This window comes from Rhagoletis zephyria, unplaced genomic scaffold (assembly GCF_001687245.7).
Source record: "Rhagoletis zephyria isolate East Lansing unplaced genomic scaffold, Rhagoletis_zephyria_1.1 Rzeph_scaffold_00350, whole genome shotgun sequence".
Classification (NCBI taxonomy): Eukaryota; Metazoa; Arthropoda; class Insecta; order Diptera; family Tephritidae; genus Rhagoletis; species Rhagoletis zephyria.
This window is the reverse complement of record NW_016157434.1, coordinates 17,867-45,708: the sequence shown is the minus strand read 5'-3', so window position 1 is coordinate 45,708 and position 27,842 is coordinate 17,867. Positions and strand designations below refer to the sequence as shown.

The following is a 27,842-nucleotide window of genomic DNA, read 5'->3' as shown; positions in this document are numbered from 1 at the left end:
AAGGCAAATTGTTTATTAAATGAATATTATTTATTTTACATTAAAATATAATAATTATACATATGTATGTATGATACAGTAAATGCGTACATTTGTATATAGTTATATATACCTACATATATGTATATGTACATGCATATACATATTTACTATGGGTCCTAAATATTTTGTGCACAACATACATATTTAATAAATCGCATGCCATTTTCATTTTTTAATGGCGTTAAAAAGAATGAATATTTTAAGCTTCTCAAAAGCTTTATACATATTACATAATTTTATATGTATTATATTTTGATTACTAACAAATTAGTAGTAAATATTGGCTTTGCACTACAAAACTTCCTCATCTCGTCCGTTTGAAAAAAAGACATATACAAATACATATTTCTAGTTCTTGTTGTTTTCTTTTCTTTTTAACCGAATTCAAAAGAAAGGAGGAGGTTATCAATTGGAACACGTTAACCGATTTCTATAATTCTTTTTTTAGCGGAAAGGTGGTATCTCAGAGGTGGTACCATACTAATTTGGTGTATATCCGATCATTGGATCATGAAGAAATTAAAGGTACTCTTATATTTTTTTGTATGAGAATTGAAGTCGGTTTTGTTGTTTGCTTAAAAATTACTTGTTAATTTTTGAAAAAGTCTGCTATTTTTACTGCGGAAGGAAGCACTCTGTCTTAACACTAATTTTCTTTCGTTTAAAAACGTCAATACACATACAACTAAAAGCACAATATGTGTGCATATAAAAATAAGAATATTAAAAAAAAAACTTTCAATATACATACATATATCTTTTGCATATAATTTACAATTAACAAATATTTTCCATAACCCAGAAAATAAACGAAATTATAGCAGCATGGAGACAAAACGAAATATGGGAAAACGATATCATTGCAAACAAAAAAACACCAACTCAAAAATCTTTTGTTTTCTTTTTCAAAATAAAAGAAAATCAAAGATATAAACTTACAAACATATTTCTAAACAAAATTACATACATACATTGTATATACTCTAATTATATACATAAATATTTATATTAAGTAATTGAAAAATTGAAAGTGCATGCGGCTGGTTATTTCGCCAAACACACAAAATGGCCACCAATGGAATTTTTGTATTTTGTATTTTACTGTTGTTCTATTTTGTTGCACTGCACTGTTCGCGAATGTGTTTTAGAATATTTTCGCCAGACTTGGCGTACGTCGAAAGGGATTCCAAGAGCTCGATGATAGACTACCAAGACGACTTTTTGGTGATGTAGTTTTGAAGCGTGGTTTTGGTTTTGTTGTTGTGCCAGTAGGGCTGGATGAACCTGACGAGACGCCGGACGAACTGGCCGCAGATAGCGTGGAAATAGAGCCTTTAGACGATAGGGGCTATGCAGAGAAAGATACGAAGAAATAGTGTTTCAATTTTCAATCTGGCAGGGATTTGTTTTTTACCTACCTTCAGGTAATTCCTATCCATAGGCGTAATGACTTTCAATTCTAATGTGCTGCCACAGGATTGTATTAGACGGACGACCTGCTGATGTGAATACCATTTCACGTCCATGCCAGCAATTTCCACAATGAAATCGCCCTCTTTAATGCCGCCCAGCTGCGAAAAAGTACGGAAAAGCGCATTAGCGAATTTTTATATTATTCTTTTTTAGATATTTCTGAATTTATGTTATTTTGTAAATATTCGAATTACTGCAATTCATATTGGCAGCAGATACTTACATCAGCCAGGGAATTGATTTCCACATGCGCGATAATTACCGGTGCATCGCCTCGCACATGAAACCCGAAACTTTCTAATTCCTCTTTATATTGACTGCAGCCAACTTCATGACCTTCGTTTGGTGTCGGACAGTGGCAACGATAATGTGTGGATGCATTCTCATGATATATGGACGAACCTTTTTGCAGGCGTACACAGCGTGGCGCGGTCCAGTGACGACGCGCTGAAAAAATCGCAATGGGTCCAAGGCGTTTGAAGGGATCCTCTACTTTGTGCGACGTAAAATCGGGGCCAGTTAGCGAAAGTGTGAACTTTGAACAGGCTGTGGAGTAGAGAATAAGAGGATGAAAGAAGAGAGTAAATAAGAGATTTCAAACTTATTGTTTTGAAATGTTCATCCCTGAGTTCTTGTTTATCTCTGTACATTTAAATAATGCTTAACGCACTGAGAGCTTGTAAAACTTAGCACAGAGTAAGGAAAACGGTGGCAATTGATTCCAACGTGTCAGTAGATAGAAGAAAATGGTGCCACTACTAGACCTACTCTGGGTGATGTAGATGGTAGTTATTAATTTTTCTGTAAATTCAAGTTTTTAACGCTGCCGAAAAAAGCCGGCTGAACAGCAAAAGCATGACGCCAGCGATATTAAAAAAACGACGTCTTAGCAATCACACGCAGGACTCGAATTTGGGTCTCTGAAGTTATAACAGTTCTGCCCTAAAAGTCTCTATATGGTCACCTTCAATAACAACCTCATTTTAAAGTTGCCGGTAGTTTCCAGAACCGGAACTAAGGCTGGTATGTTCTCTTTGTGACGGGTAGGTAATATGTCAAGTACCGGTACTTTTCCATGTAAGGATGACTCTTTATTGAAACTGTGAAGGGTACTTACCCTCTGTGATAACATCTATCACATGAAAATCATCCTGGATATCGTTTGCTGGCGTTTCTTCAAGAAATTTCTCGTACTCGTCTTGCGTTTTATAGTGGGCCTCCTTTAAGACCTGCGTCAGACTTAGTTTGTTCTGAAATAAATAAAAGCATAATAAAAAGCGGCTCTTAGGTTTTCTAGACTGTCTGTTAAAATAACCGGTGTGGCAATCATATGCTTATAATAAATAGGCAATCAATTAAAAGTCGATAAAGCAGTTTCTGAATGTCTGGCTAACACTAACTGCAGGTTGAGCATCGCTATCGATGTTATCAACTCCATAACATATAACAGGGAACCGATAACGTCGATAACCATGTTTAACTTGAAGTTAGTGTTAACCACACATTGAGAAACTGGCCCTAAGTGGAAACATCATACCAAGCCTTAAAATCTGGGTCCTTATCAGACATTGCTGTTTTTGTGTGAATATTTTTTTCGTGGCAGAAATTCGCCCATGCATGGAATGTGCTTTAGATACACTGCGTGTTTTATAGTCAGTTTGCGCCTGTTCTCTAAATTAAAATGAGCCAGCCCGAACCGTTTTGGAACGAGAGGGACAGACTAGGAAACATTTGGTGTTGAGAGTCGAATACTCAGTGAAAAGGTCCAGATGAGAAGCTCAGTTGGTTTAAAAATCCCAGTTACTTCTTAGCAACTGCCTATATATTTATATCATTCAACCACTTTTTTAAGCTCTGTGCGCTACGTTATGAAGGGTAACTGTTAAGCTCAAATAAGGCTTCGCAAACATCTCAGGCCAGTCACTGAGAGGTTGGAAGGGCTGTTGAGAAAATGACAGCCATGGTATTTAAACCTTAGGCTCACAAAGGTTGGACGTCATATGATAAAGTTCTGAGATAATTCCACCTCGTCATCCTCCTGAGTCACAGTGGACCTTGACAATTTTCTGCAAAGCCTTCCACAAATAGTTGCGTATATGGGTAAAAGCCCCTTGACCACCTACAGCTAATCCCGGTCGGGAATCACCTTGCCGTTGCACATGTTCTGTTTTTCGCCCAGCGTCCGCTGAGGTGTTTTGGGGCTCATCTGTCCCCAACTAGTCCGCAGCTAGTGAAAGGTGCTCTTACTTTTTATTTGATTTATGAGACCTCGAGAGTACTCTTCCTAATCAAATTATCCACCACACAGTTAACTGCGGTATTCCTGTAACCGGGTACTAATTTAACTATAATTGGCAAACAAAATCTGACGGGACCGTAACAGAGGTCAGAAATTTTATGACTAATTTTGNACTGAGTCACAGTGGACCCTGACAATTTTCTGCAAAGCCTTCCACAAATAGTTGCGTATATGGGTAACTAAAAAGCCTCTTGACCGCCTACAGCTAATCTCGGTCGGGAGTCACCTTGCCGTTGCACATGTTCTGTTTTTCTCCCAGCGTCCGCTGAGGTGTTTTGTGGCTCATCTGTCCCCAACTAGTCCGCAGCTAGTGAAAGGTGATCTTACTTTTTATTTGATTTATGAGACCTCAATCAAATTATCCACCACACAGTTAACTGCAGTATTCCTGTAACCGGGTACTAATTTAACTATAATTGGCAAAAAAAATCTGACGGGACCGTAACAGAGGTCAGAAATTTTATGACTAATTTTGAACTTCCCATTAGTGGCCCGATTGGAGCGTAACTATTAGAGCAGTTTCTTACCTCCCAAACTAACATTACATATTTGGGCATTCAATCGACAGCTTCCTTAATGGCAACCATTTGAAAACATTACATAGAGTGTGGTCTGAACACTTTGAGTTGAGGTGTATGGAGAGCCGACTCTCAATGACTCTTTCGTCCAGCTTCGATTCGTCTGTGCACCATTAAGATTTAAATGAAACTAGGAATTAATCGTGGAAGATAGGTTCATCTTTTAAAAATCATTCTCCCACAGCAGTATAGGGAAACCTATGTCTTCTGTGTTACTCGATTTAATGGCTTGCAGACTATTTAATCATCAAGTTTAGCTAGCCTTGGATCAGGTCATAAAGGGCATCCAGAAGTCTACCATTTACCATGCAGCCATGTCATAACGTACACACCAGTTCGTTTATGAGCACAATCCAGACCAGAGGTAGGCAAGCAGCTACATTAGGTTGGTCCAAAACAAGTAAAGCTGGAATTTGAATGCTCTCACCCTGTAGGATTGTTCTATGTAAAAAAATACCCGTATTTTTTTATTTTGCAATCAAAACATATTTAGAGGTCGCTCAAAGTTGTCCATGTATTTTATATGGGGAAAAAAACTTTTCTTTGGTATGGAATTCTTGAAAATCGATCGGAAAACGCTGGTTCTGGTCTGTATGGAGACTTGGGTCATGTCAGAAAGGCATGGGCCTTAATTTAGCCACTGCCGCGTATTCGGTTTGAAATTCCCCTTAAGTTTGCAGCGTCTGTTCCTATGAAATGGNCTCAATCGACAGCTTCCTTAATGGCAGCCATTTGAAAACAGTACATAGAGTGGAGTGTGGTCTGGAGTGTGTAAGACTTAATATGAAACTAGGAATTACTTTTGGAAGATAGGTTCCTTTTTTAAAAATCATTCTCCCACAGCAGTATAGGGAAACTTATGTCTTCTCTGTTACTTGGTTTAATGGCTTGCAGACTATTTAATCATTAAGTTTAGCTTGCCTTGGATAAGGTCATAAAGGGCATCCAGAAGCCTTCCCTTTACCATGCAGCCATGTCATAACTTACGCACCAGTTCGTTTATGAGCGCAATCCAGACCAGAGATGGGCAAGCAGCTACGTTAAAAACAAGTAAAGTCGGAATTTGAATGCACATTTTTTTTTTTTTTTGAAATCAAACAATATTTAGAGGTCGCTCAAAGTTGTCCATGTATTTTATATGAAAAAAAAACAACTTTTCTTTGGTATGGAATTCTTGAAAATCGATCGGAAAACGCTGGTTCTGGTCTGTATGGAGACTTGGGTCATGTCAGAAATATATGAGCCTTGATTTAGCCACTGCCGCGTTTTCGGTTTGAAATTCCCCTTAAGTTTGCAGCGTCTGTTCCTATGAAATGGAAAATTAAGCCTTGGATAAGAATCCTTCTTTTGATGACGACCCTGGTGTCAATTAGAATTGGCAACTGGCGTTACTTGGTACAAAAGAGAAAAAACTGGAGTGCTTACTTGGATTCGACAAAAGTCGCGTAGGTGGCTGCATCGCCAGACAAGAAAGTGAAGAAGTTTAGGAAATATATATATTTCGCCAACATATTAATCGACAAGCATAGCAAAAAGTTTTCAACAGACATCACTTTAGCGTAATTAAATAAATTTTCAGAAAATAGCAAATATTTTTATGTTGCCATAGAAGTCGACAAGAAGTTAAGGCCGACTATAAATTAATCTTTATCACCACATATCGCTTGTGCTACCTCAAAAATGGTAATGTGCACCATTTAAAGCTGTAAGTTGTGGGCGTCTCGTGGAGTGCCATCACCACGTACATTATGATTATCTAATGTCAAATGTCAACAATGTTGAATGGCATTAATTTATGAATTGTAAGTATGGTGCAGCTGCAATTAGCAGCACAGCAGTCATATATAAGTATGTGCATTAGGATGGAGTGGAAACAAAAAAAATAGCGTTTCGAAATTCTAATAGCGCTGAATCGTATATCTAGAATTTTTCTAAAAATTACTTTGATAGATTACGTTATTNACACCATTTAAAGCTGTAAGTTGTGGGCGTCTCGTGGAGTGCCATCACCACGTAAATTATGATTATCTAATGTCAAATGTCAACAATGTTGAATGGCATTAATTTATTAATTGTAAGTATGGTGCAGCTGCAATTAGCAGCACAGCAGTCATATATAAGTATGTGCATTAGGATGGAGTGGAAACAAAAAATTTTGCGTTTCGAAATTCTAATAGCGCTGGATCGTATATCTAGAATTTTTCTAAAAATTACTTTGATAGATTACGTTATTTGTTTAGAATTAACAAAAATCTTAAAACTTCAATCAAAAAAGTTAGCCAGGAAATATTAACCGCTTAAAAAAAATTTTTCGAGTACGTATTCTATTGACGTCCAAGGGCAATAATTTCCCGCTTTTAGATTTTCGAATAGCAAAATTTGTTGTTTACGCTCCACCCTAATGTACATACAATTACAACAAAATTACAAATCGCTATGCCGTCTCATCAACTCACCTTCAAAAATCGGCACATGCGCTGCAGGCGTTGCGTTTCTTCATGACTAGCGAGCGCTTCCTTCAGATGGGCGCGTTTCAGTGCTGTCGCACTGGCTGCATCTTCCTCACTCTCCTCAATGGCAGCGGCAGCAGCGCGTAATGCCTCCCGCGCATTACCAATAAATGACTCGTTGGCGGTACCGCCATGTGAGGCGGCTTGCGTCTTCTTTGTGCTGAGCGATGTTTTGTCGGCGGTGATGTCAAGACTGCATGCTTCGTAGTGGTGGGCAAGTGCTGCAAGTGCGCAATGCAGTGACAGTGTAGAGACAAAGAGGGGAAAGAAAAACAACAGAGCATAAGTAAACAAGGTGACGACCGATTAGTAAAGCTTAAGATTATTTATTATTGAAATATGCAGCGAGTAAATATGCACGTGCGCACACAGAAACATTTGTTTGTATGTATTTATGTTGGCAAACGTCGATTGGACAAGGCAATCCACTCGCATTCCATGCGCGCTTCAGCATGCTTACGACATTCTCGAATCGCTGTTGCAGCTGCATTCGGCCGTAGCGGCGGCAAGTGCAACGCTGGCCATAAATTACCTTTATAGAATTCAGCTTTGAGCGGCACCAGCCCGGCCCAACACTCCGGCAAGTATGTGTGCGTGTCATTCATTTGTATATTTTTGTGCATTTCATTGTATTCGAGCGTTAGTTGTGCTGCTTCGCCCGCCAAGTCTTTGAAAAGCTGCAATGTAGAAAATGTGTAGGGGACAAAAAAGAAAAATTGAAAATATTTTTCAAAAATCAAAAATCAAGTTTAATCAGTGGGCATAAGTCAAAGTAGTAAAACTTACATGACTGGATTCGGTGAGGCCAAGCGCCTCAATTTGCAGCTGCAACTTCTCGAAGAGACATTCACGCGCTTGTGACAACATTAACGAGACCAGTACATCTAGCACCTGTGGCTTCAGATCCATGGAGGGGGCGTTGGTGAATGTGTCGTAGATGTGTCGAAAAATGCCGGCGGCACGCAGAAAACTATCCACTGCTGCATCCAAACCCTTTTCGGTGGTGCGATCGTGGCGTGCACCGATTTGTGTGTAGATGGCGCCCAAATTGAAGAGGGTGCAGGCCTTCTCGAAAGCAATCGTACGCTGACAGGAGGGTACGCCTGTGTGTGCAATGATAAGAAAATGGATTTATTAAGGAATATGTTAATAGTTAATTGTTTTTAAAGTATTATACGTTTACAGAAACACACGCACTTTGGGCTCTAATTCCAAGCCCCAATGAGACAAAAAAGCGTCAGAAGAGGGAGGGGAGGGGAGGTGATTGCGGTGTCGATTAGGCCCAATTAAGATTCAAATTAAGCAAAATATATAAATTAAGACTATGACTAAGCATAAAATTAAGACTTTAAATAAGACTAAGATGAAGATTAGGATTTAAGATTAAGATTATGATTAAGATTAAGATTTAAATTAAGAATAAGATTAAGATAAATAATAGCACTAAGTTTATAATTAAGATTTAGATTAAGACTTAGATTAAGGTTTAAATTAATAATAACAAAAGGATTACGATTGTGATTAAAATTAATATTAAGATTAAGATTTAGATTAAGAACAAGATTAATATTAGGATCAACACTAGGATGAAGATTAAGACTTAGATTAAGGTTAAGACTGTTAAGACTAAGATTCTGATTAAGTTTATCATTATGATTAAGACTAAGATTAAGATTATGATTACGATTAAGATTAAGATTATAGTTAAGGTTAAGACTAAGCTTAATATTAGGACTAAAACTAATATTAAAATTAAGATTAAGATTAGAATTAGGATTACAATTAAGACAAAAATTAAGGCTATGATTTAAGTTAAGATTGAATCTTAGATTAAAATTAATATTGAGATTAAAATAGAGATGGTGATCGATACAAGCGATAGTAGAACAAGTTTTACTTCAATCGCGCGTGGGATCTCTACACACACAACTTTTTCCTAAAATATTGGTGAATTAAGTGTTTCAAATTTCAAGTTACTTCTTCACAAAAGGCTGGCAACTAAAATTTATATTTTCACAAGACGTTTGAAGCGTCGCAATGTCTTTTTTAATGACGTAAAAATTTTCAATGTAAAATAACTTGTTAAAATGGTTTTAGGGATTTCACAGTTCATAATAAGATCTAATTATATATTTTCCATTCATTCAAAAATGTTTTGGTGCAGTTACAAATTCCCTAAAAACCCTTTAAAAGCTATTCTACAATTAAAAATTGTACGACTTTAATAGCCTGTTTCACGAAGCAATTTAAGTGAAAAATTATTTTTTAATTGGATTTAATATGGAGACTGACAGAAAAAAATCATTATTAGCTTAAATTGCTTTCGTGAAACCCACAGTAAGACTTATATTTTTTTAAATTTTTTTATTACTTTTTTACTTCGAGTTACTCACCAGTTAGTGAATCGTACCACTCGAAGTAAACGCCCAAGTTTCGATCTGGCGGAAAGAATCTCCGCTCCACATAATACAACAAATTATAGTATCGGAAAAGTAAGGCTACGCCTTGTGCATCGCGCGATGGGGTTCTGGATGCCTGTAAAGTACAATACAAATATTAATAATTATTAAAATGTATATCGCACACCCTCCACAAAAGAGGCACAACTCCAAATTCAAAAAAATAAAAAAAATACTACTGTTGAATGTCTAACCTTTACTACTTACTTTGGGAATCCTTAGTACTTACTTTAGTAAGGATTAAAAATGGATTAGACAAGGACTAGGTACATAAGCCACTTAAGAGTAGTAAGATTTTTTTTAGCTCGGAGGTGTGCCTTTTTTTGTTGAGGATGAGTGATATGTAAGTGCACACATATGTTAACCTGAACGCATTTAAAAAAAAATGTTTGCCAGTTTTGTCACTCCCACCAAAATATTTTGCCTCAGTTCAGTTTAATTCGTTTTAAGAACCTTAACAGAAATCGGAGTTTTCTTCAAGGAAGTTTACATGTAGCTGGGAATCTTTTTTCGAGAAAGAGAAAATATCCTTGGTAAAGGTTATTTTTGTTTTAGCGGCTATTAAGACCGTCCATGAAACGTGTTTTTACAAAGGAATCGAAGATCGTATTTGCGCAACATTAGTGTAGGTCTATATAGGAAACTGAAGTTACTCTATTGCATTGGGTGGTGGTTAAAAGTTGGTGAAGCTGACGATAGCCCCTCTGTGAATGAGGTTAATTGCTTGTCTGCACAGCGCGGGTCCAATGATCGTCGCACGTATGTTAACCCCGTCAGTGGAAGCATCTCACCATCGCTATGTAGATGATATTCCGGCTACGTCAGAAGACATCTGTTGCAGTGTGTTGCGCGGTGTTCTGGCAGGTACGTTCACTGTAGTCCCCGGTGACCAAACCGGCGCAGCTGGATTTCGGTCCGGTCTGCCTATGTTTCTTTGTCTTAGTCCAAGTGCTCTGATGAGCGATTTGAGGACAATGCTGAGGTTCTATACTTGATTGGCAATAGCGGACGTGCATGGAGAAAAAGAATAGGCAGTAAGACTATGACCTTTCCGGTGGTTCACTGTCGGAATGGTATGTCCTCGACAGGAATTCCCAGCTGCAGTCTGACCCCTTTTGTCCAGTTGGTAAATATCGTTGCTAAGTGCTATTCCCACACTTTTTCTTTCGTTGGTTTACCAGTTTTAGAATATCCTTTGTTGCAGTTTTTATGGGTGTGGTGATTCGGGGAAACAAAGTAGGCAGATTTATAGACCGAAGTGCTTATGGGGCGGTGTTCTGATGTTAGCATAGTCCTGGTGGCGGCGTAATAGCTCATGGGGCAGAATAGAATGGTGAACATTCTTCGCGGATTTGTGGGTAGGTATTTGAAAAAAAAAAACTTGATTGCAAATAAATTTTAATCAAGCACATATTGGCCATTATTATCTATGACCTTTTGCCATTTTTTCGTCAAATTTGTTCCGATTCATCAAAGATGTGTGTGCTCTATCATTGTCAAGATGGAACAAAACCTTATTCAACGCCTTTCAATCTAGGCTCTGAAGTCATCGGTGCTTTACCATGGTCGCTTGCTATGCTTACTCTCGGATTCAATACATGATTAGATTTCGTTGGGTTTAAGCAGCGTTTCACTGATGCTGATTCGGTCAATCAAATTTCTTTGCATTAATTTATGTGGCCCCAACCATGGAGCTTCATTGAGAAGCGTGTTCTTTTAAGATGATTCCAAACCATCATGTGGTTGATGTCTAGTGCCTATGCTATCTCCTGACAACGTGTACGCCGGTCTTGTTCAACTATTTGCATTATCTCATTGACTTTTCCAGTGACCGGTATTTTTTATATCAAAATTTCCATAACGGAATCGAGCTGTGTTTGGCTCATTCACTCACTCAAAGAATTTTCAAGATAAACTTCATAAATTTATCGGCATACTTTAGCAGCGTTTTCACCTTTTTTATAATAAAAAGGCATCAAGTAACGTATTTCTGCAAATATCAGGATGTAATTTCACCGGGCAGCTGGTCTAATGACTAGGGGCATATAAGTATAACTATGTTGAATATTTCAAGCTCAACATCGCCTAACGGGGTAGCTGTTCTCTGACATTATATATACATACGGTCAATGCCACTTTACAGGGAAAGGGTTTCACGCTATTACTAGTACTCCAGCTGACAAATAACCCTGATTCGATGAAAAAATATTTTGGTGAGAGTTCAAATATACCGTGAAGAACTGAACTAGTCCGTACGTTTTCAGCAAATTAAAAACTTGTCATAACTTTTTGGTAGTTTATCAACTCGGCAAAGTGTTTTTATTGATTAGGAATTGGCATAACATTTTAGAAAGTTTTGGCTATTTTTCTATGTTTTTATTACTTTTTATGAAAATATATTAAAAACCCATCTAAATCAAAAAATAAAAATTCGACGAATTTTAACATATGTTGGTAAAATTTGGAACTTTTAGTATGCATTTTTATAGGCCATTCAATTTGGCAATTTCTTGTTGACGCATTTTCTTCCATACAAAATATACTGAACCATTTTTTTTTCTGTATCGAGAAAATGAGCACCACCTTCCACAAAAAAAAAAATCGCCAAAATTTAATTGTACGTTCTAGCGATTACTTAAAATTTGAAGTTTGTTTGCACATAAAAAAGAGTGGGCTACAAAACTGCGTACTCAGAATGTTTCTAAGAATTTAAAAAATTAGAATTTAAAAGCTAAAAATTTTGATGAAACTTTGTCGAATTTCGCAAATTTTTTACAAAGTTTAAAATTCTTACTAACATGGTTTTTTCTATATTACGAGAAAATACTAAACGTTAAGTAATCAAAAGGCAAGTAGCCAAAGAATTCTAAAATGTCTCTTCCCTCTTTATATTTTCGCCTCTGTATGTTCATTTGCTACCATTCCAAACGTTCATATGTAATACATATATACATCAGGTTCGCTACTTAAGTCTTTCGTATTTAGGAGAAGCATTTTAGCTACATACCTGTCTGGTGTCTGTTATATCGGCGATTGCGTCCAAATACAAGGACGGCTCTTCGCTATAATGTTCCAGTATTAAATCTGAAAATGGTTCCATCAAACTGATTTCCTTCGTTTCCTTCAAGCCAAGTGGTATCATTGGCATAACACTTTCATGACTGCAAAGATAAACAAGAAAAAATCAACAATTATGTACATACATTAGTAGGTGTACCAATGTTAAAATATTTATATGTTCAATATATAAATGCAATAAAATTTCATAATAAAATTTCTCTTTTAACTATAAATATTCCTATTGCTTAAATATCTTCCTAATCAGCACTATTTTAAAGCAATTAAATGCTATTTGGCACTCTGACCTCAATCGCCTGCAGGTATGTGGGACAATGACACAGTATAAAACCGATTTCGCCTTAAGATGTTCTAGAGATATTAGCGAAATGCTGAATTAAAAAATCATCACCCTCAGAAGTAGCGAATAAAAGTAGAAAAGCAAACAATTTTTAAATGCCATACACCGAAACCGAATGTAAGTGACTTTAATCCGCCACAATTCTTTCCACATACAATTGTTAGTGTGGCATGACAACGACGTCGAGGCCGGAAAATGAGTGTGTGTCGCAACCAAATTTTTTTTATTTTTGTTTCCGTTTGATGCTATTGGATATTTGGGCGCAGTTATTTCATATTGTTATGATTATCGTGACACGATTTTTTATCAACAATAAAAATGATAATACAATTATGCTAAAAATATGTGTGTGTACGTACTTATACTTAAATGAAGAAATGATTCTCGTGCTACTTACTCCACATAAGAATGTCCGCAGCACATGCAACAACAAAAGATAAAATCACAAATAAATAAATAACATTGCGGATGACACAAATTTGCCCATTTGTTCTGGTCGATATAAAGAAGCTTCATTAAGTTGGCTGAGATGGCAAAGAGCCGGAGGGGGAAAAAGGTGTATTCGCACCTACAGTGTGTTAAGACACACCTTTGTGCTGGAATTTTTCCCTGCACGTATGTATGTGTGTAGGTTTGTACCCGATTTTAAGACGACACTTTGATGAAGATGTGATTAATGGCTGTGACAGCTGACATTCAACACGCATATGCATATGAAAGTGTTATGTTAGCGCACCTTAAAGCTGTATATATTCGATTTGAATAGAAGGCTAATTGAAGAGATGAATCTCGATAAATTTAATTAAGATTCTATAAAAAGGGAAATGGAAAATATAAATAAATAATGATTTCTCTTTTATTAAATGCGAAAAATAAAAGATTCTACCAAGTAATCGCATTCCTTAGTAAATTTTTTGAAAAGAATTATGATCGATTAAAATTGTTTCTTCGAATTAAGCGTTGAATATTTAGCTGAAGTTCATTTCTTAAAATGAGCACATAAAGAAAAGAGTTAACGCAATAATGGGATTTCTCTCTCTATACATACATATGTACATTAGTGTGCGCCTTATTTTTATGGAGAATTTTTTTTTGTAAATTATTAAGCAACACTCTGCCTAGATAAGTTCGCTTGGTCATAAAATGGTGCTTTGCGATAAATTTTCAAAGTCGGTTAACGGAAACATGTGCTTTAAGAGCCCTAAAGTACATACGCCAATTAATAAAATAAGAAAAAAGGGCTTATAATTGAATACACAGAGCTTAAAAGCGCAGTTCAGTGTTGCCAAGTTTTAATTTTCAAAAAGAACCAAAAACTTGGAAAAATAGCGTTTTACCACACTAAAAGCACCAAATGGTTTTGAATCAATGGATGCTTTTTTCATAACAGTTTGTATGTATTTAACAAAATCGAGTCCCAACAAACGAAAATCATGCCCTAAGTAGAAATGAGCAAAAAAAATTATGTTTTCATTATATAACCTCAAATATCGCCAAAAACCGTGATTTTGGCACTTTGAGGTTAGGATATCTCGATGTGTTTTACTCAGGAGGTACAAAAATAAAATTTTTTACAAATAATTAGAAAAAAAAGAATTACTTAACTTACTCGCATATCTACTAACATTTTCAACGCGAATAGAATTGAAAAAGGTGAATTTGCAAGTTCAGCTTTTTATCACTCATGGTTGTATTTAAGTGCATTTAAATGTAGATTTTTGTAAATTCAGTGCTGCCACAGCTTTAAATATTTAAATATTATTTCAGGTTTTAACTATATCGGAGTAATTTTAGTTCAGAAAAAAAGCACTAAAAACAGAACTAGCCACTAAATAATTTTTTTTTTGTGTTTTAATTTTCAAAAAGCACTAAATCTAGTGCTTAAAGCACCAAGTTGGCAACTATGGCGCAGTTAGTAGGTTGACGCACGTAGCAGCATATCAAATTTACTGTTGATAGAGAGAGAGAGAGAGGCAACGGCAACGTCACCGCCATGCGGTGGTGAGTTTTCGTTAAGAAGCGAATCCCATAAGGTAGATCGTGTTAGCGTCAACCAACGTCTACGTTACGTCGTTGATTGTTTGAGCTTTAATTCTTACCTATCACGCTGTTCTGAAATAGCGCTATGCCTAGGGCTGCCAGACGTCCCGGTTTTCCCGGACATGTCCCGGTTTTAGACTATTTGTCCCGGTGTCCCGGTCCAACGTTAAAATGTCCCGGGTTTCGTTTTAGCGTCCCGGTTTTTGATTTGATTGCACAAATTTGAATAAAAGTTCAAAAATCACTACACTAAGAGAAAAACGCGTTGTAATATTCAGAAAAATGTTATGAATTCAATGAGGGAAATAACTCATAGTAAACATGAATATTTTTTATTTGATTACCGTTTAAAAATGTTCGTAATTAAAAATAATAGTTTCATAACACGCACGCGTGGTGTTGATTCAAACTCAACATTTAAATGCACATTTACATATCTGGCGTTAGCTGAGTGCGCGACGACGCTTGCAACAATTTGCTAATTTCCAGAGGGTCAGGGTTCAATTCCCATTACAACCAGCATGGAATTTAAATATTTTTTAACTTAATTATGAAAAGGCAATCGGTAATTGCAAATCGCTTCATTTTAATATGGGCGTATTTGAATTGAATATTTCTATACTAAATACTAAAATTTGTATACTTAAATGTATTACGAGTTGGTTTGGTGCTCTTTCATATGCGTATTTTTTAATTTAGCAGGCTTTTTTAATTCTAAACTTCTTTCTCTCAGTGCACCGGTTTAATTTGTGAAATAGTTACATTTCGAGATAGTTGAACTTTGCACAAGCAATGATGATTAGTATATGTACCTAAATACGTTCAAAATAACGTGCACAGAGTTTTACATATATATTAAGGAAAATACAGAAGTAAGAAGAAGAAATATGACTGATATTTTAATGTTATCTTGTACTTAAATTTTTTTCTTTCATGAAACCTAGAGTACCTATAAAATTATTGGCTCGGAGGCTCTTTCATCAGATCACAATTTCTAATCAGATCTTTTAGAAAAATTTTGACAATGTAGCTTTTGAGCCATTTATAAAGTGCAAGTCTGGAGTTGCCAGCAAATTTCGTTGATTTTTAGCACTTATTTTTTTTGCTGACAGTGTCTTCCATATAAAAAGAATTATCGAACATAGTTTGTATGGAAGAAACTCTCAGTAAATACCAATACCAAAAATCAACTAAAATTTAATGGGCTGCAAAACTTCATTTTAAAAATTTTTATAAAAAGTCTGATTAGAATGTTGCAAATTTGTATGCAAATTTATTGAATTTTCCCGAGTTTAGCACAAAGTTTAACAATGTTATTTTTATGTTTTTTGATATATTTAGTATAAACTGTATTTTTATAAAGAATAAAAAAAGGTTGTGAAACATTCTCTGTGCTTTAGTTGTGATAAGTTGTTTCGTTTTGTTGGCGTACGTTGTAATGATCTCATGATCTCATGTTTTTATGTTTTTGTTTTTGTCTGTCAAAATAAAATTTCAATGCATCCTTTCGCACGTCGAAATGAAAGAGAAGGGAGCGAGAGGCCCTCCCTAAGTGTCCCGGTTTGGCAACAGAGATATCTGGCAGCCCTAGCTACGCCATTTGCATGCCAGGTTTGGAAGTTGTGGAACCCTTTCTTCGTAACGTTAGTTCTCTTGATTTAGAAAATTAATCGCGTACAAATTAAGTATGTAGATACAGTCATGTGAAAGATAATAAGAACACGAAATATTGACCAGTTTTGGCTATGGTTATTTTGTTTTATTTAATATTTATTATTATTATGAAAATACAGCTCATTGTCTAACAAAAACCATGTAAGTCCGAAATTGTAACTTTGTAGAAAAATGAAAAAAAACTTTTCAACAAGCTCAATAAAATTGTTGAATATAAAAAAATCTAAGTATTCAGTTTAATAGCCCTTTGAATTGTAGCTCAAGAAACTGCAAGTTTCAAATAGCTAGGAGTTCGGGTTGATTTTTGATAATTTTTTGCGTATGGTGTTACTATTTTCTTCCATACAAAAAAAAAGTTGTGGAACATATGTATGTACTTTGTATGGAAGAAAATGCGTGACACCGTCAGCAAAAAAATATTGAAAATCAATGCGATTTCTTAGGCACTTGAAACGTTCTCTTAATGCAAATATCTGGAGATGTTTATAGCAGAGTACTGGAGCCATCGTTTCGTGACCAAATAATTTGAAAAAAAAAATGCAAATCAGCTGCTCTACTGATACTACCAGTTCAATGTGCATTGAAAAATATGAATTTAAAAGCAAAAAAAGCTTTTGACTGCCGTCGTCGAGTAGGTGGAGATGTCGACGATATAGGAATTCAAGGAGAATTCAATAGCATTCTCAATCTTGATAATTTATCAAGAAAAGAGCTTTTGATATCTGTGCTAGAATATCGATTCTTGATTAATAGTAAAAATTTACAAATTATAAAAAATGTTAAATTCAGCAAGTGCTCAGAATCGGGCTGTAAGAATTTATTATGTACATTATTATTAAGAACTTAGGAAAAAATTTAAAAATGCTATTTTATATTAAGCTGTTAGCTATTAAGACCATTTTGTGACAGTTCTTAAGATAGACCATTGTGCTGCTAGTATGTATAAACAGCATGATGATTGTTTTTTTGTATTGAACTATGTATGTACAATATGTATGCGCATTAAGGAAATTTTAAAATCGCATTCATGGAAATGACGAAAATTTGTGTCAATTTCATCCAGATATAGACTCGTACACAATTTCAGTTGAGAGTTTTCGCTAAGACCAAATTGGGAAACGTTCCGAAATTTGAGCTGACATTGATCATATTGCACGTGGAAACGTACTATGATGTGCACATAATAACGTATACATATCCTGTACAGCGTAGTTCAACCTATTACCTCAGAAAAATTAGTTTATTTCTACTTATGCGGCAATTAACTACAAATTGATGTGTAATCACCTAGCAGCCTCATTGAAATAAACCAAATGCTTAGACTTTGCACATATCTTTGCAAATTGTTCAATATAAGTTGTTAAATCTTCTAACTATGGGCAATTAACAATTGTAGTAGTTACATGCCATTTTTTTGATCCTGATTTTATAATGTTTTTTTGTTCTCCTGTAAAATAAAAAAAATTGTAGCTTAGGGCTTTTGTGAATTAAGGTGACGATATGTACATATATGTAGTTATGTATAAGAAAGCAAGATTTATACGATTAAGAAACAAAGAAAAAATGCTATAAAAACAACATAAATACATACATACTTAGCTGCTGCGCGCAGTGACTGTCAATCTGGCTCCCTAATGCAACACATTTATTGACGCTGCTATTTTGTTGTGTAATGGGGAAAAAGTGGAAAAACAAAAAATGCAATAAAATAAAGAAAAATACCGCAATTGAAATGCGAAAACAACATCGAGAAGTGAATTCGAAAAATGCGCAAATATATAAATATTTTACTCGTAGCAAGATATTTATGTATGATTATAATTACAATTGCAAATGCGCGAGGTGTGTATGCAGTTGTAGTTGTAATTGCTGTTAAATAATTACAGCAGCACCGTCGACGAACTACTAAATCTACAAACACAAAAACAACAACAAAGCAACAACGATAACCACAAAATGTAAACGCAAAAAATATTGCTAATGCTGGTCATTAAGACAAAAAACAAATGCAAAGAAAAAACTCTAAAACTAAAATGGAAAAAAAATGCAGAAAATCGAAAAGACTGACAAAGAAAAACAATAACACCAGAAAAAATATATAAATATGAAAAAAAAAATAACAAAAATACAGCGCGCGTGTCAAACGGATTGCAAGTCTGGCATGTAAAAACAACAATAGTTACTACTAAAATAGCAACAACAATAGTAATTACTATGCAACAGCAACAACGCCTAAGCCGTTAAAATTATATGAGTGCCAAAAACACGTAAAACGTTTGTAGATTTGCTATAAAAACACCAAATGCAACAAGTTGGCAAAAGTACGAGACACGCGAGCATTGCACACATTACGCGGCTAACAGATAGCGACATTAGAAGAAAATTATAAAAATATATAAATATATAAATAAAAACTGCAACGAAACTGAGATAAATAGATGAGTAATACAAAAAAAAAAATAACGAAGTCAGAGATGAAAAATGCAGCGAAAAGTACTCGTAAATCTCAAGTGGTAGATCAACAAGTTCAAGTAGATTAACGATAAAAAATGTTTTGAGAATTTCATTACAATGCTGATACTTCAAGCTTTTTACATTTAAAACTATTTACTAATTACAGTAATCAAGAATTTTAAGTAAGATTTTAACCAATAAAAGGAATAAAATTTTAATTTAAACAAAGCTATAAGTGCCTCAGCAGCCATGCTTTGGATGAGCACGGCAATCAAAAGTCTCATCCGAACATATGGGTACAATTAGGGTTGTTCGACTTTACTAGAAAGTAGACTTTCGACTTTTCGGTCGACTCTGTAGAGTCGACTTTAAAAGTCGACTGATCGACGAAGAAAAGTCGCTTTTTCGAATATTTAATAAAACAAAAATCGATTACACTGTGCATTTGACTTATATATTAGATCATAAAAGAATATCATGATTACAAGTGGTCTTCAGAATAGTCTGTAATTTAGTGAAATCCAATGCTGGGTTAAAGACAAACAGACGTTAAAGAATTTTTAAAAATTTTGAAAACATGTAGGGTTTTTAAAAATTGATATTGTTGGAAAATAATTTTAAAATTCTTAAATTCACACTAAAAAAAATTTCTAAAAATTTTTAAAAAATTTCTTGAATCCATAATTGGTAATTACGGACCACTTTTCGAAAATTTTTGCCTTTCCGATGGAACAGAGATGGCGAGTTCATATTGGTAGCCCAGACAGCTAGTGGATTGGGATTATCCACACGACTAATGTCGCATCTCAATTTGAATTCCACCAGCAACATCTTGGTCTTGGTTTAAAATTTGTCTTCGATAAGTTAGTTCTCGCGTAGATGAACAAAACTACGATTTGTTTACAAATGGCGACAGACGCATTTTTTCACTCCTTCTTCGTCAAATGCTTCTCTCCTTCGCACCTGTAGTTCGTCCCGAGTGCTGATAAAGGTTTCTGTAATTGTATTCATAGGCGCCATGCTTTCATTGTCCGCCAATGGGTGTGATTCGAATCGTCTTTTCATCGGAGAGTCATCGTTCATATGACCATAGATCTTACTTAGTATGTGCGTCTCATGATGAATCCGAATTGGATAAACTATGCTATCCGATCGGACTAATAAAAAGAGAAATAGTACACATAAAATTCAGACAAAAGGCTAAGTAAGTTGGAGCAGTATTCTGATCTGCAAAATACTTAAGCAAAGTTGACCAAAGTTTAACAAATGCAGAACCTACAACCTGTTATGTAAGTCAAGAAGGAACATTCGTACATACATATTTAGATTAACATCCACGTACATGCAACAGAAATCGCGAATGTAGTGAGGAAACAATTCCAACTATTTAATTCTGTGAATATTCATCTCTGGCACATAGCAGGTGCCACAAACAGGTAAATACTTCGATACGTCATCTATATAGCTATAGAATGTTTTTAAGTGTTCCATAATCAACAAAAGTAAATTTATTGAGAAATTGTAATTCATTGAAGACATCATCAATTCCTACCCACAGCTAATAACAGTTCTCAAGAGAAATGCATATAAAAGAGACGCTTTAGGAGTTAATTTCGTCTTGGGGTATGCTCAGGCGACGCTATTACCAACCAATTAACCGTAGTGAAATCACCATAGCCTCCTTTAAAATGTAACGGCAGTTTTAGCTGTCTTAAAAAAGGAGGAAGTTTGTCATTTCATTGGAATATTTTTGTCTGTTTTTTTAAGAATGTGAATCGTTTTCGATTTTTTATCGGTAAGTTGTCAAGTGTGGTCCCATACTCCTAAATTTTTATATAAGCATTGAAGTCAGTTGTATTTTTTGCTTAAACATTACTTGTCAAAATTTAATACATCGGGGCGCGGGTATACAAGAAAATGCGGGTTGGGTCGGCATGCTTTGGGAAATTATACGTGTATTAATGATCCCATCTCGTCACTTTATAAAGCTTTTTAATCTATTTATTTAAGGAGTATGCAAAACTTCTTAACTGGAAATTATAAATAAGTTATAAATTCTTTTACGTGCATATACAAACATGCATACATACAAACATACATATGTATGGGAAAAAATGCTCGTAAATATTTGAATTCCTGTTCCAAATGAAGCATCATAAAAAACAAATCCAAAACACTTGTTAAAATAACATGGGCTACGACAACGTGCGTACATACTTAAATATGTATTGGCAGCAGCAATAAATAAAAATAAACGGCTTTAATATAAAAAAGTATAATAATCAACGGTTGGGAGCATTTTTGTAGTTTTGCTTCGCTGCGTAAAAACGCGCTTGACCAGAAATTGCGGCGCAAATGGGTAAAACGGCATAACATGTGCGCCAGCGACAGTGCAAATACAGTGTTTTTTTTTTTAAAATACACTTACAGTACATATAACCACCCAGTAGTCAACGCCCGGACATATACACACGAAATTTGCTAAAGTAATGGTGGGCATATAGAATTAAATTTTTGAAACTTACTAGAAACTTAACCAATGCGCGTTTACAAAAATTTTGTGATTCACAAGCGAACAGTTCATTTGATGTTTGACGTCATTAGTTTTACTTATTTCGTTGAATTTCTTCGACTGAAAAAAAAAAATTATCTCTCCATCTATGATATTTTAAAGAAATTACGCTATTTTTCTGGGAACTAAATTTGCAGAAAAACTACGCGTAGTGTTGGGGAAATTGAAATGAAAAAAAAATTAACACCATATCCTGTAGAATATTCATTAGAGCTCTGTTTGCATCTGTTTGTGTATTTTCAGCTGATTTGATTTTAATTAATAAGTATTTTCTATTTATATCGTCAGACAATCAGCCAGAGTTATGTATGTATAAAAACTTTCGCAAAAACTATGAAACATGTAAATAATTACAAAAATACTTACAGTGGCGGTCAAAAGTGGATGGATTGTGCTTTGTTTTTTATATTTGTAATGTTTTCCAAGCAACAATTTTTTGATATTTTTTTATAAAAACTTGCTTCATGCTTTAGCAAAAACCATATAAATCACACTTTCAAACTTTATACAGACTTTAGAAAATTCCACAAATTTTTCTCTAAATTTTGAACTTTTATTTTAGACATATTTTGGGTATGCAGTTAATAGGCTTATACAATTTTATTAAAATTAGAAAAAGTCTTGAACATATAAAAAATCGCATTGAGTTTTAAAATTAGTTATTTTTTGTTGATGACGTTTGCGGTTTTTTCATACCAAAAAAATTCTAAAAATTCCAGTTAAAAAGCTCGAAATTTAGATAAAAATTTGTGGAATTTTTCAAAATTCTGTATTAAGTTTGAAAGTGTGATTTGTATGGTTTTTTGTAAAGCATGAAAAATTAGCTTGAAAAATATAGTAAATATTAAAAGCGAAACACCATTCACTCACTTTTGACCGCCAGTGTATGTAGGTGTGTATGTAAAAATGTTTACTTATTTATTTAATTGCTGAGGACTGTGAACCTTTGCTTGATTTTGATATATACATACATGCATACATGTGGACATACATACATAAATTCTACATTGAAAGTATATTAATTTTTTTGACAGTGTTTTTAAGAATTTAATGAATAATAATGGCTGATATCAATTAAAACTTAATTAATATATTTGTTGTTTACGATAGAATGAATTGCGCCGATGTCTAAAGAGCAATTCTGAAATTAATTTTTTGAAGTAGATCAAGAAGGAAATCGTTTTAAATTGTAATTATCATTCCTAGGTTAAAAAAAAAAAACAAACTGATTACTAAAAGCTCTAATACGGAAATTTTCACAGAAAAAAACAGTACTAAAATACTAAAAAGTACAAGACTTATTAAGTATGAGTCATATTTATTTACGATTGTTTAAAAAAAATCCCATTTAGCACGTGTTGTGGTTATACAAACATACATACATACCAGTATATATGTATGCACACAAATATATTAAACAGTAGCAAAAATATTTGTACGTAATTTTCTGATTTAGCGATGACCATTACTTGGTTTATGCCGTGGGATTACCTGATTTAATCGCGTTGTGTTTTATCGCATACCAGCACGTTTTGATATTTGAAATTTAAAATCCAACTTACTTATATGTAATAGTAAACAAGTACAGAACTTTGAGCTCGGAAGAAATCCAACTTCATGTACATACCCGGCACACATACAGTGACGCACTAAATTATTGGCACATTGAGAATTTTTCACATACATATGTGCAAAATTTTTTACTTTTGTTTTTTTCCACGGCTTTTTTATAAAAAAATATAATTCATTCTACAACAAAAAAAATAGAAATTAGTTCTCTCAACTTTGTGTAAAACTCAAGAAAATTTAATAAATTTGCATACAAGTTAGCAACATTTTAGTCAGATTTTATTCAAAAATTTCTAAGTGTGTAGTTTTATAGCTCATTTATTTTTGAAGTTGGTTAAAATTCGCCTTAATTTTTGGCAATTTTTTTGGCAATTTATTCCATACAAATTTGTTAAGTGGGATTTTTTTTATATTGCTGTAGGATGACTGGGTTAGCCGACTTGTAGTTGAAGTTTTGGTTACGAAATTATACGGAAGTTACATTAAAACTTCTAATCTTACATGAAAAATTTGCCTTGTGTATCGCCCACATACAAGTGAAGCCCAATCGCAATAAGTCTACGTTTTCAGTTTTTCAGTATCATATCCAATGTTAAGGATAAATTTTTTAAATTTTTAATGGAATTTTACAGTTATTTTAAACGGATAATTTTTAGAATTTTTAGTATTTCATAGTATTTTTTGCATTCTTATCTGATTTGATATACATAACTTAGGTAGAAAATCAAAAATATCGCCAAGTGAGTTCTTGTGCTGAGAAAATTTTTACTGACGGTTTAATATATTCTACACGTCGTTAATCAGTATGATCGACTTGCCAAGGACCAAGCCAGACTTACATCGCACAACCACTGGCCCCAACATTGTACTGACAACCACCATTTTTACCAACTGTTGCCCCATGAATGCCGTCATCGGAGTTCAACCATCTCCCATTGCAGATGAAGAGCTTCAACAGCATCGGGAAACCCCTTGTATATGTATGTAAATATATAGATATTTATGTAAATATGTAGGTATGAAGGCAACCATTACGACAACAACCACCTCTTCACTTGCTTCCATTAAAACCATTTAGCTAACAGCCCTCTACCGTTAAAGAGCAAGTTTCTGGGGCCTACTGGTATTTGAAATTAACGACAACGGTTGACGGACTAGCCGATTTAGACAGCGCTGGGTAGCTCTGCTACAGCAAGAATAACAAACGTCCAGGCTTCACAGACGACTGTAATGAAGAAGTCATAATCCGCAAGCCGCAATGGAAATGAAACAAGCTGCATTCGCAAAGTTACAATTGGAAGTGAGATAACCCGTAGGCGTAGAGCTAATTGCCTGTCACGGTAGCAGTTAGATGGTGGAGCTGTAGCCAAGATCGGTCTAAACTTCTACATATGAAACACTTTGTTGAAACCGAAGACCGACCGTAATATGGATGTCTTCTTGCACTTACTTGCAACGGGTAATTGATGTAAAATACCCCCCATAGAGAAAAACTAAAAATGCCCTGAATGACATTGTTATCCCTTAGTGTCATTGAAAAACTAATAATTTAATAAAACTAAATTATTTAATTAATAAATTAATACGCTCCAGCTCCAATGTGTCTGCCATAAACATGCCCATTGTTTGTGCGGAATTAAATTTTACTGGCGTATTCTCTGTTAGCTATTAATAACAAATAAGATCTAGAGGTGCTCGTGCCTTGCATGCACATACTGCCCATTAATTAAGTTTATAACATAATAAATTTTTTTTTTTTTTTTTCAATATTCGCGGGTACACATGTGATTGCATGCAACGCAGTCATCTATTGACTGCAAGTCTTTTTTGATTGCGCTGTGACCCTGCATTGCCTTTTTTTGCTTAATAAAATGGTCATAAAATTTTATTTATACGAGATAGAATTGTTTAAAGGCATAAATTGTAGCATTTTCGCGATTCGACTTCCTAGAATATTTGCAAAAACCATATAAGCATAAATAAAAGGCTTTGCGTGACACATAAACATTTATGTGAGAGCACACATACATACATATGTGCATACATAACATGCATAGTACAATCGCCAAACTCAGTTCTCAACTTACCTATCGTTCTGATAGATTTCCACGGATGAATTTAATTCAGCCAATTGCTCCTTAAGTAACTGCAAATTCGAATTGACGAAACTCAGTTCTAATGCGACTGTGTCGCGCAGCTTGCGATTTGTTGTGGCCTGAAAAAAAAAAATAAATAAATAAAGGATTTGAGATATTTTCTTGCAAAGCGGCTGAATTGGATTGCCACAAAATGTATATTGATATGTACATACATATGTTTGCTTATAGGTAGTACTTACTTTGAAAAGGTTTTCAGCACCAGCGCGCAGTCGCAGCTCCTTATTGATTTCCTGATTTAATTTGCAGCGACGACTCTGCAACTTGCCTCGACATGTGGCCGCACGCGGATCGGAACCCTGCAAAAGCAAAGAACAAAAATTACGAAATTAGGATGTTAGTCATCATACTGTGCATATAAAAATAAAAATTGTTTTTCTATGCTTTCCGCATACGCATAGTACAGTAAAATTAAAAAAAAAATTGGTGATTTCTAAATTTCGCCATATCAAAACACCAACACCGCCTTCTTGATATGTCATAAAAACTGCCAGTTTTGTTTGTATGTGCCTTCCTAATTCCTTATGCCTGATAGCGTTCACAAAGAAAATTTTGAATGCTTTCTTCGCTACTTTCTACTTGGTTGACAGAGGCGGTAAGGTCTATTATATGGCAGCCCCATTCGATCGCATGCTTGCCTATCGGACAGTGACCAGTGCCACAATTTTAAATACTTCTGTCTTTGATCTATTTTGCAAGTCTGTATATTCGACCACTTTTTCCCTATCACACCAAGAAAATGCAANAAAATGGTCATAAAATTTTATTTATACGAGATAGAATTGTTGAAAGGCATAAATTGTAGCATTTTCGCAATTCGACTTCCTAGAATATTTGCAAAAACCATATAAGCATAAATAAAAGGCTTTGCGTGACACATAAACATTTATGTGAGAGCACACATATATGTACATGTGCATACACAACATCGTACAATCGCCAAACTCAGTTCTCAACTTACCTATCGTTCTGATAGATTTCCACGGATGAATTCAATTCAGCCAATTGCTCTTTCAGTAACTGCAAATTCGAATTGACGAAACTCAGTTCTAAGGCGACTGTGTCGCGCAACTTGCGATTTGTTGTGGCCTGAAAAAAAGATAAATAAATAAGGGTTTGAGATATTTTCTTGTCTTGCAAAGCAGCTGAATTAGATTGCCACAAAATGTATATTGATATGTACATGCATATGTTTGCTTATAGGTAGTACTTACTTTGAAAAGATTTTCAGCACCAGCGCGCAGTCGCAGCTCCTTATTGATTTCCTGATTTAATTTGCAACGACGACTCTGCAACTTGCCTCGACATGTGGCCGCACGCGGATCGGAACCCTGCAAAAGCAATGAACAAAAATTACGAAATTAAGATATTAGTCATCATACTGTGCGTATAAAAATAAAAATTGTTCTTCTACGCATAGTACAGTAAAATTTGAAAAAAATTGTCGATTTCTAGATTTCGCCATATAAAAAGACTCTCACCGCCTTTTTGATATGTCGTAGATACTGCTAGTTTTGTTTGTATGTGCCTTCCTAATTCCTTATGCCTGATAGCGTTCACAAAGAAAATTTAGAATGCTTTCTTCGCTACTTTCTACTTGGTTGACAGATGCGGTAAAGTCTATTATATGGCAGCCCGTTCGATCGCATGTTTGCCTATCGGACAGTGACCAGTGCCACAATTTTAAATACTAATGTCCTTGATCTATTTTACAAGTCTGTATATTCGACCACTTTTTCCCTATCACACCAAGAAAATGCAATCTGATTTCTCTTTGAATGACTGCGAGTTGAGCTTGCCAGTGCAACAGCCTCGGATTCTTCTAAGTAGGCTCCTGTCTTCGCCAATTAATCGGCCATCTTATTGCCTTAAAATTTTCTATGGCCGGGAACTCAGACAAGAGAAACGTTAAATGATGCAGACGCTGAGCATAATTCTGCTCTACATCTTCAGATCAGCTGGAAGCTGGGATGGCTGATGATGCTAATGCTAACAAAGCCGTTTGACTGTCAGAATAAACTGTGTTGCTTGCATTATTCTACCGATGCTTTTTCCTAGAACCGTACAAGCTTTAAAAATGCCAAAGTTTTACGATTGCATCGTTCTGCTTAGTAAACACCTATCCCAACACCGCAGTCCATCTATTAACAATCGGTATAGAGTGAGATTGCCTCTTTATTGGCATCTTTGCCACCCGCCAGTCTATTCTGGATCGGAATCTCAGTTGTATGTTTTGGATGCTAAGGTTAATTACCATATGGTTGATCTTTTGCCATGATTTGGTTTTGTTGATGATCATCCCGTACCGGAATTGGCGAGTTTCCCATAGTTCTGACTTTTGCGTCTGACTGCAGATTTAATGACCACTTCTTTAAGGTAGAAAAACTAAGGTATTTCAGAGTTATTAAATACTAAACCAAATTTAATTTATGTTTCTAGGAGATAGTATTTGAGGGCTCTAAATACTACAAGTACTATGATTTAGAAGATTTCTTAATACATAGGCAATCTTTGCTTTTTTATATCAGACATACTTATGTACTATGTACATATATTGAAATGCTTCGTGATTTTCAGGATTTTCAGAAACTTTTAAAG

General features: G+C 34.9%; 1 protein-coding gene across 1 annotated transcript in view; it reads right to left on the bottom strand.

Annotated features, from left to right (window-relative positions):
* Positions 1–998: 998 nt before the first annotated feature.
* Rhp (GTP-Rho-binding protein rhophilin) overlaps positions 999–27,842 on the bottom strand; it is a 30,628-nt gene continuing 3,784 nt past the window's right edge. Inside the window, exons 2-15 of the mRNA XM_017610859.1 lie at positions 26,459–26,575; positions 26,206–26,333; positions 26,018–26,069; positions 25,427–25,543; positions 25,176–25,303; positions 12,369–12,522; positions 9,296–9,437; positions 7,689–8,005; positions 7,435–7,579; positions 6,849–7,123; positions 2,633–2,765; positions 1,739–2,061; positions 1,461–1,613; positions 999–1,390 (exon numbers count right to left, since the gene is read on the bottom strand). Of these exons, the coding sequence (XP_017466348.1) occupies positions 1,187–1,390; positions 1,461–1,613; positions 1,739–2,061; positions 2,633–2,765; positions 6,849–7,123; positions 7,435–7,579; positions 7,689–8,005; positions 9,296–9,437; positions 12,369–12,522; positions 25,176–25,303; positions 25,427–25,543; positions 26,018–26,069; positions 26,206–26,333; positions 26,459–26,575 (2,388 nt within the window). The 3' untranslated portion in view covers positions 999–1,186. The remainder of the gene's footprint in view (positions 1,391–1,460; positions 1,614–1,738; positions 2,062–2,632; positions 2,766–6,848; positions 7,124–7,434; positions 7,580–7,688; positions 8,006–9,295; positions 9,438–12,368; positions 12,523–25,175; positions 25,304–25,426; positions 25,544–26,017; positions 26,070–26,205; positions 26,334–26,458; positions 26,576–27,842) is intronic.